Below are 14,076 nucleotides of genomic sequence, written 5' to 3' on the forward strand. Positions count from 1 at the left end.
GCAAGCGTTTCCACGTCCTGTGGCAGGAGCCATAAGTGTAGAACCAATTATAAAGCCTTGTGTTCACGATGCTAGAACTGTATCCGAGTTTCGGTACATTTTATAAAAATAAAATTGTCGGACGTATTGCGAGTGATAAGCATTTTCACCGCTAGGTGGCCTTATTTCTCAAATGTAAAATTCGACCAGAGTACGGGGATTCTCCAACTCCTTAACGACAGTTTTGGTATCGTTGCGCAGCTTTTTTATTATATATAATACCTGCGCAACGATACCGAAACTGTCGTTAAAGAGTTAGGCCCGGTCTACAATGAGTGTTGTAAGTCGTAAGTCGTAAGAATTGACCAATCACAGTTCATTATTCTCCTTGCGGTCGAAGAATAATGCACTGTGATTGGCCAATTCTTACGACTTACAACATCCATTGTAAACCAGGCCTTAGGCCCGGTCTACAATGGATGTCGGAAGTCGGAGTCGTAAGAAATTGACCAATCACAATCTATTATTCTCCTTGCGGTCGAAGAATAATGAACTGTGATTGGTCAATTCTTACGACTAACGACTTTACGACTCGCATTGCAGACCTAGGTCTACTTTTAGAACCAACCACGCAACGCAGTGTTGATAAGACGAACTCAACAGTTGTGGTGCTATTCCGAACGCAGCCTTAGTTAACTAAAATGCTATAGTGTATGTATAACTATAGCATTTTAGTTATAAGGCTGCGTTCGGAATAGCACCTGTGTCTGCTGAACGCGGCCAATGAGAGCTCACTCACCGGTTGTCTCCTGAAACAAGGGGGGCCTATTACGTATCTTTTCAACGAGGTGAAAATGCGAAAAGTGAGAAACGTTACTAGAGTATCTACGATTTCATTGGTCGAAATCTAGTAATGTTCACTTTCCGCATTTTTAGTTCGCGCGAGCGATACCAGATACGTAATAGGCCATAGGCCTCCCTTGTTTCATTTCAATCTTCAATCTTCACCTTTTTTATGAAAATATGGCATATAGCATATAGCATGGCAAATCAGGCAAATGGCAACAAATGGCAAATAAATGGCATAGGGCATAGGCAATAGATGGTGCACGTATTTGAGTGTCGTCAATTCACGTCAATCAAAGTGTATTCGAGCGTAGCGAAGCGGTTTGTTGTGTAAGTGTATGTACGATACGAGTTTGTGTAATAACAAGAACAACAAGAAAATCGAAACTGATTGAAACATGAGTAGAACGTCGTATCTCGACCTCGACAAATAACGAATGTTCAAGTATCCGCCGACTGTTGACACTCGCGAATACGTAATACGTATATCATTTGTGAATGTTAACGAAAGATAAATGAGTTTGCAAGATAGCCTGTTTTCCGAGGATGTTGAATACGACGTAACCATCTTTATGAAGGATAAGACGCGTAAGAGGTACGAGAATATTATAACAAGCTTCTTAGAATAGAGTATTGTAACTTTTACCACGGTGCAAGACGACAATGACGACATCTTTGGAGGTTAAGGTTATAGTTTCCTCACGGTATATTCGTATATTCGTTGGTGGTCGCAAACACACACATGTAAAACAGTTTTGTTCTTTCGTTTCCTTTTTGATCTTGATTTGACTATTTGGTACATTATCATATAGTATATCTGCATACATATATACATATAATGCATTGGCGAATACTAATACTACTATATCGTGTCGAACAAGAACTCGGATCTGAAGAATAAGATTACTGTGAGCGGCCGAATCGCAGAGTGGCGAGTGGCCCTGGACAGCCCCTGGATTCCCATGCCCCATGTCCCACGCTCAGGATAGAATAGAATTTATTAATAGCGCAAAAACATAGGATATTTATATATAAATTACAAGTATGTATGTATGTAGAGAGTTTTCGTTTTCGCTAGAGTACAAAGAGTCGAATCGTACATCCATTTTTTTTTATTACATTCTACTGCTCTATATCTATTTATGTTTGTAAATGATTTTATGTTATATATGATTTGTGCTGCGTAAATTAATGTAAATAGTTTTGGTGCACTTTTATCGCCACAGTCGATACATTCATAAATATTTGTACATATTTGCATCCATAGAACGGTACATCGACATTAAAATAGTAAAATAGTAAACGCCTGAAAAGTTTTATGTCTCACAGTCTCACATCAGATTGTACATTTGCAACGGCATCGTTCTTTCCATGTGCACGATTGGTATTAGTTCATCCTGGCAATATTTATATAGAGTAAAGTACAATTTTTTTGTCAATTTTGAACATGTACGTTGCGTCTTACGCACGTGGTTACGTGACGTCGTGATCAAGTACGTTAGTACTCGCATGACCACGTGCTTACATGTTACGTGATATAAAACAGCACGCTCTGCTTTTTCCTTGCAGAAAAAAGAAAACGTAAATACGTAAATAAACTGACGTAACGTGGTTTCTCGCCATTCGCGGCCGTCGCGCTCATTAGAGTCATTAGGCGACAAAAGAAGAGGTCGAGGAAAACGTTGTGACATGATGACATTGATGACTGTCTGACTGATGATGGCGACGGAGGCGAGTCGTAAGATACGCCGATGTCTACGCCGACGCTACGCGTAACGCGAGTCCTCGTGAAACGAACAAGACTTACGAGACGAGTCAGACGTCAGACGAGGGAGAAAGTGAACGGGTTATGTAAAAGTTAGCTGACGTTTATATATCGTGTGTTTCGCCTCTTCCCCTTCCATCCTCGTCTCGAGTCTCGAATCAGTGCCGTAAGGCATTACGTTCACCAAAACGAACGGAAACCTACTGCGATACCCCAAACCCAAACAGCACAGTCCGCTCGCGGCTCGATCTCACTTTCAGCGAGAAACGCGTTCTTTCTTTTCAGTCTTTTCACTTTTGCAGAGTGCTCGTCTTTCCGCCTGTCAACTCGTATCGTCGGTACATAATACACCAGCTGATACAGGATCGTTTCCCGGATTTGCTGCATACATTCTCGATCGGCCAAGGCTCGGCTAGACGTACCGTCGTATGCTACAAGAGCGATGTGAAAAGGTACAGATATGACAAAGTGCTAAGATGCTTATTCTTCTCAGCTTCGATGTCCGCTAAGTTGCGAATTTTCTCGCTAAAATATTCCATCGATTTATTCATTTCTTTGAACCGCAAGTATTTGAACGCGCAAACGAAAGTGAACGTGATCGAGCGTGTCTCTCGATCGTAAGATCATTCTATTCCGTCTGTATCTTACTTACTTCGGAATCACAATCATGATTCCGAAACATCAAAAATGGTTTTTCTTTTTAAGTGTTTGGGATAAGACAAATCTTATCCCAAATTAAATGTCATATTTCCAATTGATTGCTCTAGTTTTTTTTTTGACACAAGAATATTTTTAAAGAAAGCTTGGTTCACAGAAAAATGACATCATTATTTTTGTTATAAAGAGATTGGGATTCACCGAATGTTCTTGAGTGTAAAACAAACTGTACGACGAGACAAAAGGATACGACTCGCGGAATGGGTATCGAAGGCCGACGCTCACCCTCGACATCTCCAGAATGCAAACTGCAGCGACAAGGTTATTATGAATATAAATTTATTGATGATGAATAATTGTCGTGTCATGTGACAGGTACTTTTAAAACAGTTCCGTTGCGAGATACTTGAAATTTTTATTTGTTTTTAGCTAGGTCAGTACCAACGGTAGAGATTTATAGGCCGCCAGCGGCTAGGAGAGCTAACACGTGCTCTGGGATAAATAGTACACAGACACAGATACAATCAACTGCAGATATCTCTTCGGTCAAGTAAGGCTTACTAACGTATTATTTTTTAAATCATAATTATTGTATAATCGTTATATGATATACATGCGCATATACTAGAATGTATCTAGAGTGTACTCGACACGTGGCACATACATAGTGAGCGTATTTCTTATTTTCAAGTTATAATTTTACACGATCGATACTAACGATTCCAAACATGTTGTCAATATATATATATATATATATATATTTATATATGTATGTGTACGCAGAAATGTACGTCAAAAACGACCTGATCGGGCGGTTTACATACCTAGACATCGCAGAAGTTTAGAAACTGAAGATAAGAAGGCGCAAAGTCTAAAAAATTCTCACGCGACATTAAACGGAGATTCAAATATAAATAATAATTCCAAATTACAAGATGTATGTTGTAGTCAACAAAATATAGACGAAACGACTCGATCATTGAACGATCAAATCTCCGAGAGTCGCGGTACGAAGATCGAGGATGAACATTTCCCGCGAGAGATTTCAGAAAACGTAGTTTCTTTAGATTCTGGGAAGATGTCCGATACTCGCGGTAATACCGAGCACATGTATAAATTTTCGGAAGAACTGAAAGAAGATGTGTCAACTTTGTCCGAAGAGAAAGAAACTGTCACAACTAATAATACTGACGAAAATAATACTACGTCCAATCTATTAAAATCATCCAACCACGTTGAAATTAATGACAAACACGTAGGACGGATACAAGAAACTATAAAAGAAAACCACGTCTCGCTCGAACATTTAAGTTGTAACTATGTAATTGATTACAAAGATAGCCAACTAGTTGAACAGAATGTAGTATCGGATATTCTAATATTTTCCGATACCGTTCAAAAGAAATCCAAACAGTCTGAACAACTCTCTTCAATTCTTGTAACTCCACCTGAGAAAAAAGTAAAAAAGGTAGAAAGGCAAAAGAGCAAACCGGCTGCACCACCTTCTCCACCTTTAAAAATGAACAGAGATGAATGCGATTGGGATAGCTTATTTGACGATAATGGCGATTGTTTAGATCCCACATTGATAGAAGAGGTCAGTATATTACGTATCTTACGTTTTTATATTAAATAACCTTTACTGCGTTTGTCTATTTTGTTGTGTGCAACTAGGTGGTTATTTATATCGTGTCTCTCTTTTTCTCTTTCTTTCTCTCTCTTATTTAGCTTACGTCAGCAGTAGGTGAAGTAGTGATAGAACAACCAAAGAACGCGTACAAGACATACAGCAAGCAAGTTGAAGTGTCCAGTGACGAGTTTGCACACGTTGTAGAAATTTACAATTTTCCTTCCGAGTTCAAAACTAGCGATTTAGCGGCTGTCTTCAGCTCTTTTAAGAACGGTGGCTTTGAGCTGAAGTGGGTGGACGATACTCATTGTTTGGGAGTTTTCAGCAGTCCTCTCGTTGGTATGTACATAGATATATGCACACGTGTCTAATAATTTATATTAATATAAAAATAATTAATATGTAATTTGTATATCTTTATTGAAAACAGCTTAATAACTTATTTTGACAAGGAACGTTATACTCGAGAAAATTTACCATTATTTTACATTTGGTACTGCTAATAGTATAATAATCAATAATTCATCATCAATAATAATTGTTGAGAATAGTTTCCTTCCGATAAGCCCAATTTTAATCAGACTTATTGCACGTAGCTACATTCTTTTTTTGCTTCTTTTATTTTCATTTAAGCTGCCGAAGTGTTAGCCTCGAATCATCCATTTGTGAAAACGAGACCACTTAGCGAAGCTACTGCTTTGAGTAAAACGAAAGCTAGAAGAAGCGCAGAATTTTTGCAACCTTATAGGAATCGTCCCGAAACATGCGCCGCCTTAGCTAGAAGATTAGTTACAGGTGCATTGGGTGTGAAGCTTGCCACAGCTAGACAAGAACGTGAGCACGAAAAGAATATATTACGTGAAGCAAAAGGTAATCTTTCAAAAGGAAAAATAGTCTTCAATAATTATTGAGGAGATTATTAAGAGAGATTTTTGCATTACAGAGAAAAGACGATTAGCCAACAAACAACGAGAGGATGTTTGGGAGGGCATAATACCGACAAAGTAGCATCATATATCGCTAATATATAAAGGAATATTTATAAGGATTTATACCTCATTGTGTACATTATACGCATTCACATTATTGTAGCTGTGTAGTTCGGCATAGCCCATCATGGCTCGCATGATGGTATTCTCATATTAGCGCGCATGCGTATATTTGTGCCTTACTCGTCTATTCTTTACATTGATAAATAGAAAATTGAACAACCATTTTCCGCTTTGTGTGCGACAGAAAACCTACGATAATTATCAGTAAATGAGTTCGGTATGTAAACATAGCTATATATAGTAAATATCTGATTATTTAATTGAATAATTATCTTTCAAACATTGTTGAGACAATATTGTTATCATTTTACATATGGACGTATCGAAAAGTTTCGATGTAAAGAAAAAGTAGCAAAGACGACCAGCAATGGTCACCCCATGTCCCTACACTTTTCTGATACAAGAATGCAATTTTTTTTCTTTTTTTTTTTTAAGAATATAATATGTAATACTGAGCAATGATTTACTCGAGATTAAAATTTGACATCAGAATTATAAATGTAATGGTAAAGATATAGAACAAAAAACTGAGAATATTTTGCAAATATCTTGATGATTGATCATTGTTATGAGTTTATACACAGCAACAAACAATAATACGTATAGTACAGTAGATTGATCGCAGGACAATAAGTTACTGCTAGTAACAAGATTCTTTCACTCGCAAATCGATTCGTTATAGCGATATTTCAAAATATATCTTTACAAGGTTTTTTCATAGTTGGACAACATAATTAGTATAAAAACATTATCGAAAATATTGTGGCGTTAAAATTATATTCCAACGTAATACTATCTTACAGTTTTGACTTATGCCACTTATGTCTGTTACATACATATACATATAAATGTTACAAGCCAACGCACAATCACATTATCTATTTATATTACAGAGTTGCTGAGTATAAAGAGAACAGATGGTATTTTTATATACAATTGTTATCAATGTGAAACAGATAATATGTATATCACCTATCCCTAGTCAATGTACACAAAAGATGCATTACTTACATGTTAATATGTCACGAGTTGATTAAGAGGATTTTTTGTGAGAAAAGAGAAATAAAAATATTTTCTAAAACATAATTTAATATTGTCTATATTGTATTTACATACATCTATATGTAGTTGTAATAAATACGAAAACTTTTTGAGTTTTCTAAACAAATTTGCAAAAGACAAAAAGAAAAAGATGTCCATAATAGAATATATGTTGTTAGTAAGAATAAAATTAATCGATACATTTTTTTTAATGCATTAAATGCATGAAACGCATTAAGGTCTGGTAGTGATATCTGCGAGCGACAAAATTGATGCATGTCCAAGTGATAGAGAGGTCATATAATTGTATTTCTTCAATAATACACATATAAAGTGTGTACAATATTACTTTTTAATGGCAGTATTACATCTTGCGTTTTTCATAAAATACAGCTACATAGTAGCAAATCCATTTGATTATTCTTTCAGTTTGTATTTTTTTAACAAATGTTTCTTTTCAATAAAGTTATGGAATCTAATTTGTTTAATATCAAAAGACAATCGAATTCAGTGAAATGACGTGAGAATCATTACCACTTGCTACCTTTCTTCTTCTTTTTCTGTTGAACTTTGCGTTGTTGCTGACGTGGTCCAGAAGTTTCCACTGTGGAACTATGACGAGGGTTTGGAGATGGCTTAGCATTTGCAGGCATTTTAGTGATATCGCTGTAAAGTAAAATACATTATTATCTTTTTAATGATTACGTCGTCGTACATTTACAGTAATGCAGGGGTGACGCATGACTCATTGTGAGAACGGCCGACTGATGGTTGGTTCCAAGTTTGTATTCCCGACCATCACTCCAAACATGCCTCTCGATTTTTTTCGAAGACTTATCATAGAAAAATTCTCATAAAAAGATGCGTCTATATATATATAGGCTATACGTACTAAAGATCACTAGCTCCTGTAGCGACTCCCTGTGTTCCCTTCATAGCGGTATCCCTATTCCTTCTATCCCGCTTCTTACGGAATCCACTACGTTCGTGTCTCGGTAACCATCGCTCTGGATCTGGCACAACATTTGGATCGTGGTGCTTTGGTAGTTTACCTCTGCGTTTACGTTTCTTGTGCTTCTTTTGAATTATATCTGATATTGGTTTGCTGGTAAAAAAAATCAAAACGTATATGATTTTACTATTCGACGTGAAATAACTTGTTTGAAATATAATATTTACCCAGGCGAAGGTTCGATCTTTTTCTTTACTACTTTAGTCCCGATAACCCACGTGCTGCTTTCTAATGCGTCAACGTCGGTAGTTTCGGCAAGATCATGAAGCGGCGGTAATCTTTTGGATAATGACTGTGCTTTTGTAGGGCAGAACTGTACATAAGCTACTACTAATTGAGCTAGAGTCTTGGTGTCAGACGGTGAGGCATCTACTAATTCTTGCAGAATGTCAGCAGCAATCTTGAGTTCTCCACCACGTAAGTAAAAATTAGCAGCTTGTCGCCACAATTCTCCCAAATTTTCAGTGGTTTCCTGAAAGGAAATTTTCCATGCAACTTGGTCAAAAAGTGTCACGTGGAAATAATGATACGACATATATCCACGTCATATACCTTGTTCTTTTTATAATAAGCGACTGCATTTGTTAGAGCGGCCGAAGCTCTTTCCCGGTCGTTGTCAGCCAAGTGAAGCGTAACGAGCGCGCTAACTATTCCAGGCAGAGATCTATCCCTTTCGTTTAGATTCTCAAGAATAGCGATTGCATCTTTTCTTTCATCGTGACTTAAAAGTACTTGCACGCTGGCCAATTTCATAGGTAATTCCTTTTCACCGACTGCGTGTTCGATTAATAGTTTTGCTGCTTCTTTTGGCTTACCTTCTTTACTAAGTTGTACAGCTTTTATAAACATTGCATCTGCTGCAAGCATAATGCAATCTTTCGCAAGATTATTGCACAGTTGGTGACATTGTTCTCCCTGAAAATATATAATAAGCGCGCGTCATCTTAACTTAAATAATGAGACTAATATTACCCCCCCTCCCTACTACACACACAGTATCATCATACACCAGGCTTACTTGATCAGTGTAAAACGCTAACAAACACTGATTGTATGCGATATTTCTTCTTTGCTTAGAAGTTAATTTGTGCTCTAGACTTTCGTGAGTGGCACTTTTCATTCTCTTTTTACTATCAAAGACATTTTGATCTTTATTCAGGCATACTAAATTGTTGCTAGCTACAGCGACCAATGCAATATCGTCTGGCTTGGCCTTTAGAGCAGCAGTATACAATGCATGTGCTTCTTTATCTCGTCCTTGCAATTGTAAACAGTAGCCAAGCTGTACTCGAATTACACCCAATTCATTCTCAATCTCCTCTTCAGATGCTCCATCTTCCTCCAATCCTTCCTTGCACATTTTCTCAGCAATTCGCAATTTCTTTTCCGCTTCTACTAAAGTAGCTTTATCATCTCTACTTCCTTGGGCGATTAAACAACACGCCGCATTATATGTTAACTCGTAAGTATGTTCGCGTAAGGAAGGAACTTCTAAATCCTAGAAATAATTTTTATATGCTAAAACTATTGATATTTTAATATTAAACTCTTTTGATTTTCTAAAACGCACGTGACTTACAGAACCCTCGCGTGCTAAGTTTCCGAGAACAGCCGCAAGATTTGTTTCTCTTTCTTCTTCATATTCGTCACTTGAATTCTTAATGATATCTCTATATACTGCAAAACATTCTTCATACTTTTCTAGACGATATAATATCTGAGCTTTTAGTTCTTTAATCTTCAGGGAAGGATTTTGCACATTTTCTATTACTTTTAATGCTTCGGAAACTTGATTCAAACGATATAGACAGTACCCTTTCTCAAACTCCATATTCCTAAATTAGAGAAAAAAAATTTATAAAATATTGTATATATGTATATATATATATATATATATATACATATATATATAGATATGTATATTATTATATAATATTGTCATACGTTGCCAATTTGGGAGTTTTAACAATAAGTTGTAATGCATCGTTGAATTTGGACAGCTGGATACAGCAAATAATCTTACAGTGAAACGCCGCTTCTTCATCTTGGGAAATACCTAAAACTAAATAACAGAATGTGAATTACCTCATAGTACGCTAAATGACACATTTTGTTTCACAATGCTTTTCGCATCTAAATTGTCTCAAGGAATATATAAATATAATTTTACACAAATACATTAAATGATATGAAAGCGTTACAGCAGCGAGTAAAGATACCAATTATTTTTGTCGTGATTACCGATTTTGCTTTCATTTTAACGAATAATTTAGTTTTAACTTAGCTTACTTCGGTTTGCAGTTTTTAGAGCCCTCTCATATTCCCCATTTTGTCCTAATTTATTTAATTCCGTATACAATGCAGAAAGGTTACTTTCTTTCGAAGCCATATTTCTCAATCAAGCACAATAAGCACAATAAGCACATACGTAAATACGTATACGTGTAACTGACGAACTAACCTCAACTGACAAGTTACGGAGCGGAAGAACAATGGTCACGTGGTGGTCACGTGGTACTATTGGTGCCGCCAGAGAAAAGCCTGGAGAAAGGAACGTGGTACTACGTAGCCACGTTTATTTTCCGACACTGCCGATAAAACATCATTTTGCGCGTCCTGTGCTACATCTGCAAATGTATATAATATAATGTATATATTGCAGTGTCGGAAAGAGAAAAAGTGAGAGAAGGAGAGAGGACTATTAGATATTTAACATATGTATAATATAAATATATAAAATAAGTTAATACTTATCGATACATGTATATATATGGGTACCTCCTAATCAATTTAAAAATCCGAATACGAACTAGACAACATCAGGTCTTTATGGAAAATTTTGTTAGCAAAACGAATAATATTTGGGGAACAAGTAACAGAGAATGTTACATAATTTTTAAGTATCTTGACGACGACGGTTTATCGATCGTCTTTTATGGTATGCGGCGCGCGATCACCGCGCTGCAAGAACGATCGCGACGAGATTTTTACAAATTACACGGTACAAAATTTAATGTTAATTTTCTATAAAATAGAGGGTAGGAGGAATAAAAAAGCACATACAAATAAATTTGAAACATTTGTAAACGTAACGTATTTACTTGCGCGCGCGGCGCGCGCCGCCACCGCCACAGTCAGGCGAGCCGTCCAACGCGCGTGGCTCGCGGGCCGAGCCCCCGAATCCGGCCAATCACGGTCGGCCGCTCTTGCCGCTGCCGCCGTCGCCGCCGGCGCCGGGCCGGCGCAATAGCCGCGACCAGCGAGTGCAGCGACGCCAGTCAGTCGGGCCAGTCGTACTAGGCGCGCGATCGTTGAATAAATCCGTCTCCGTCAATTTCGGAGCAGCGTACGTTCAAAGTCGGGGCGCGGACGGTTGTTTCTATCGGCGATAGACGGCCTTGATACTTAAGTTTTCGTCGACGCTCTCGGAGTACCGTCACCTACGGATATTACTCACAATCAGCCATTCTCCCGATAAATTAACAGGTGTGAACAGCTGTCAACAAGTGTTTGTGCTCCGTGCTGTGGGTGCTGTTCGTGCGATTGGCACTCCTGCATGCTCCTCGATCGTTCCGCGGGAATAATCAACGTGTCGTGAATGAATGTGTCGAGCGAATCGCTCGCTCGAGACGGAGACGTCGCGGTCGATGCGAAATGCGAAGATTGCGAAGGTAATATTCGCGGGCGATAATCGCGCTGGTCCCGCCCCGCCATATGTCTGGACTCTGGACTCTCGAATGTAGCATTCATTTACGCGGCATATCTCGTGATTCTCATCGTGTCGTGTGCTTTGAACGCTGTGTGCCGGACGTGTCGTGCGATTATCTCCGATTCTTTTCGAAGAGCGGGAAGAGGGCCGAGAGTGACAATAACGTGAAATCGTATCGTGAAGTAAGTGATTCAAAAGTAATAGAGCACACTGCGACAAACGCGATCGTTCATTAATATTTCGTATATTTTCGTATATTTCGTGCCGCGTAAGTAGCGTAAGTCACGATTCCTCGTTGTGCAAAGTATATTAATAGCACAATTTGACATTCGCGAGATTTACGTGCTCGATATACCGTACTGTTAATCATGATTCGCGTAGTATCTCGCGTGACGCGTCAAGATCTTGGAACATTTCGTCGTCATTAACGCAACGCAGAGTGATGAACGCGGAACGAATCGAGGCACGCGGCGTCGATACCAAAATCTATGGTAGAAAATCGATAACTTGATTTTATATATATATATATATATATATTACCAGCTACCAGCTTTTATAATGCACAGTACTTCCTTATATAAGTATACTACCTTCCCCTGGGGTACGACCTCGGCGAGGTGGGAAGGTTCAGTACCCAGTACGAGGATTTTACCCAAGCAAAACTCTTGTTCTGCTTGGATAAAAATTCAAAGACGGGGAAGCCCGGTTCGCCGCGTTTGCTTCGGGAGTGCCGTAATCAAATAATCGGACTAAAAGACTTTTTTAAACGGGAGTGCCGTGTATAGTATCGCGCGAGAAAGACTTTTACTGAACGTAGTCCGCGCGCGATTGTATAGTTTATTATCCGCGAGTGTTTCTCGCGAGTGTCCTGTGCGGTGAGAGGAGGAGGTCGGACGCCCTGAGAGGAGGAGGAGGTCTGAGAGAGGCATCGGGCATCGACGGAGCAACCTTGGGGTAACTATCATTTCTTAGCTACATAAAATTAATACGTTGTTTCCATTTATTCGACGTGTTTAATTTTAATTTCAATAAGTTAAAAGTACGTAAAGAAAGAAAAGTTATCTAAAATTTTATTCTTGTAAAGATCTTTTTCGATAAACATAATTGTATTACTAAATATTTTATTGAAAGACGAATTAGAGACGCGTAAGACATAACTTTTCAAATGTTAATAATTTTGAGCGCTTTTTAACGTTAAATCTTATGTTTGTATGTTACAGTATCCCCGTAGTTACGTGGCTGCATAACTCCGCCTGTTGCGCATCGACGCGGTGAGTCAATGAGAAATTTTTTTATTGAGGTAACGAATCTACGAATAATTAAATTTAGAGCAAAAATATATTTCGCGGTAATGTCGAATTACGATAATTTATAGTATGAAAATATGATTACGTATTACATCTCGTAGATTCGTTGCTTTAAAATGGATGGGTTAAAACTGATTACGGCATATATTTAATCTTGGTATCACTTAATTATTTACCGATATATTGTGCGCGTGTGCTTGAGGACATACTCGCACACTTTGCATGCACGGAGCTCGCAAAGAGCTCATCATCGTTCATCGAGTTATGTTGACAAACTGCCGCGTTTTTTTAATAAATAACTTTTGAATAAATATTTTAAGTACCTACATAAAAACGTAAAATTTTGAAATTTTCTTACGTATATAGATCACGTCTATTTACAGTTAAAGTAGACACCAAGAAAGAAAAACAAAAAATAAAATATTCTGATAACGTAAAGTCATGATTTTTTAATTTTTTAAATGTATTGTAGTCAATAAATTTTTATTTATATTTTTTTAAAGAATTATTTTTTTAAGTAAAAGAGATATCATGTTAGATGTTTAGAAAAATAGTATCTGCAGTAGATAGGGAAAAATGGTGAATTAGTTAGATGTTTTATTTATTCCCACACATTTATTCCTTTTCATATGTTTATCCAAGATTAAATATAATATAACGTGATGCAAAAAAGTAATATATAGATATATTTAGAATATTAGTACGCATAAAGAAAAGCGTGCAATATCCATACATTATACATGAATAAAAAGGGTAAAAATATTTTGGTCTTATTATGCACGTTGTTTTATAGTAAACGTGATACGTATTATTAATTGATAAAATTTATTTTAATAAAGCATCACGTTTACCCTAATTTTTTGTAACCTATCCATCTATTTTTGATTGAGAACGTGGCTTTATGCCAGTCAAGTAATATATGACGTGAGATTCTAAATATTCTGTCGAGAAACACTAAAACTTTTAAAATTATTTTAGAGTTGGTCGTATAGTTAAGTACAATTATATATTTAATTTTACAGTAATATATAGATATAAATATATTATATAAAAATAATTTTAGTAAAAAATAAAAAAT

The 14,076-nt window shown here is 37.1% G+C and overlaps 3 protein-coding genes across 7 annotated transcripts in view; 2 read left to right on the forward strand and 1 right to left on the reverse strand.

Moving 5' to 3' along the window:
* Window positions 1-1,015: 1,015 nt before the first annotated feature.
* Window positions 1,016-7,015, forward strand: LOC139808409 (uncharacterized). 4 transcript variants are annotated; one of them, XM_071770354.1, is made up of 9 exons: window positions 1,020-1,420; window positions 2,395-2,682; window positions 2,893-3,042; window positions 3,435-3,568; window positions 3,681-3,797; window positions 4,031-4,844; window positions 4,976-5,216; window positions 5,511-5,747; window positions 5,821-7,015. In XM_071770354.1, the coding sequence occupies exons 4-9, from the start codon at window positions 3,549-3,551 to the stop codon at window positions 5,883-5,885; spliced, it is 1,494 nt and encodes a 497-aa protein (XP_071626455.1). In that variant the 5' UTR covers window positions 1,020-1,420; window positions 2,395-2,682; window positions 2,893-3,042; window positions 3,435-3,548; the 3' UTR covers window positions 5,886-7,015. The 4 variants fall into 4 exon arrangements, 3 of the variants coding, with proteins under 3 accessions (XP_071626454.1, XP_071626455.1, XP_071626453.1); XR_011730854.1 differs by lacking the exon at window positions 2,395-2,682 and having other exon boundaries at window positions 1,021-1,420; window positions 3,677-3,797; window positions 5,821-6,146; window positions 6,823-7,015; XM_071770353.1 differs by lacking the exon at window positions 2,395-2,682 and having other exon boundaries at window positions 1,016-1,155; window positions 3,677-3,797.
* A 234-nt stretch (window positions 7,016-7,249) lies between these two features.
* On the reverse strand, window positions 7,250-10,437 carry Srp72 (signal recognition particle 72). Of its 2 annotated transcripts, none has more exons than XM_071770350.1 (8): window positions 10,272-10,437; window positions 9,927-10,044; window positions 9,553-9,817; window positions 9,001-9,480; window positions 8,535-8,897; window positions 8,150-8,454; window positions 7,863-8,075; window positions 7,250-7,636 (listed from the first exon to the last, which is right to left on the reverse strand). In XM_071770350.1, the coding sequence occupies exons 1-8, from the start codon at window positions 10,369-10,371 to the stop codon at window positions 7,501-7,503; spliced, it is 1,980 nt and encodes a 659-aa protein (XP_071626451.1). In that variant the 5' UTR covers window positions 10,372-10,437; the 3' UTR covers window positions 7,250-7,500. The 2 variants fall into 2 exon arrangements, with proteins under 2 accessions (XP_071626451.1, XP_071626452.1); XM_071770351.1 differs by having other exon boundaries at window positions 9,562-9,817; window positions 10,272-10,436.
* An 843-nt stretch (window positions 10,438-11,280) lies between these two features.
* The window catches only part of Dy (transmembrane protein dusky), a 57,894-nt gene continuing 55,098 nt past the window's right edge, over window positions 11,281-14,076 (forward strand). The window contains exons 1-2 of the mRNA XM_071797789.1: window positions 11,281-12,645; window positions 12,912-12,962. The gene's annotated coding sequence lies outside the window, so the exon portion shown is untranslated. The remainder of the gene's footprint in view (window positions 12,646-12,911; window positions 12,963-14,076) is intronic.

Source organism: Temnothorax longispinosus, chromosome 2, assembly GCF_030848805.1.
Source record: "Temnothorax longispinosus isolate EJ_2023e chromosome 2, Tlon_JGU_v1, whole genome shotgun sequence".
Taxonomy (NCBI): domain Eukaryota; kingdom Metazoa; phylum Arthropoda; class Insecta; order Hymenoptera; family Formicidae; genus Temnothorax; species Temnothorax longispinosus.

Bases quoted from the DNA above. Each gene is read 5' to 3' on its own strand.
- LOC139808409 (XM_071770352.1), top strand. From the start codon at position 1,341: ATGAGTTTGCAAGATAGCCTGTTTTCCGAGGATGTTGAATACGACGTA. The intron at 3,798-4,030 runs GTAAGGCTTACT...ATGTGTACGCAG, and splicing joins GCAGATATCTCTTCGGTCAA to AAATGTACGTCAAAAACGAC. The intron at 5,217-5,510 runs GTATGTACATAG...TTTTCATTTAAG, and splicing joins TTTCAGCAGTCCTCTCGTTG to CTGCCGAAGTGTTAGCCTCG.
- Srp72 (XM_071770350.1), bottom strand. From the start codon at position 10,371: ATGGCTTCGAAAGAAAGTAACCTTTCTGCATTGTATACGGAATTAAAT. The intron at 9,818-9,926 runs GTATGACAATAT...TCTCTAATTTAG, and splicing joins AAAACTCCCAAATTGGCAAC to GAATATGGAGTTTGAGAAAG. The intron at 8,898-9,000 runs GTAAGCCTGGTG...ATATATTTTCAG, and splicing joins TAGCGTTTTACACTGATCAA to GGAGAACAATGTCACCAACT.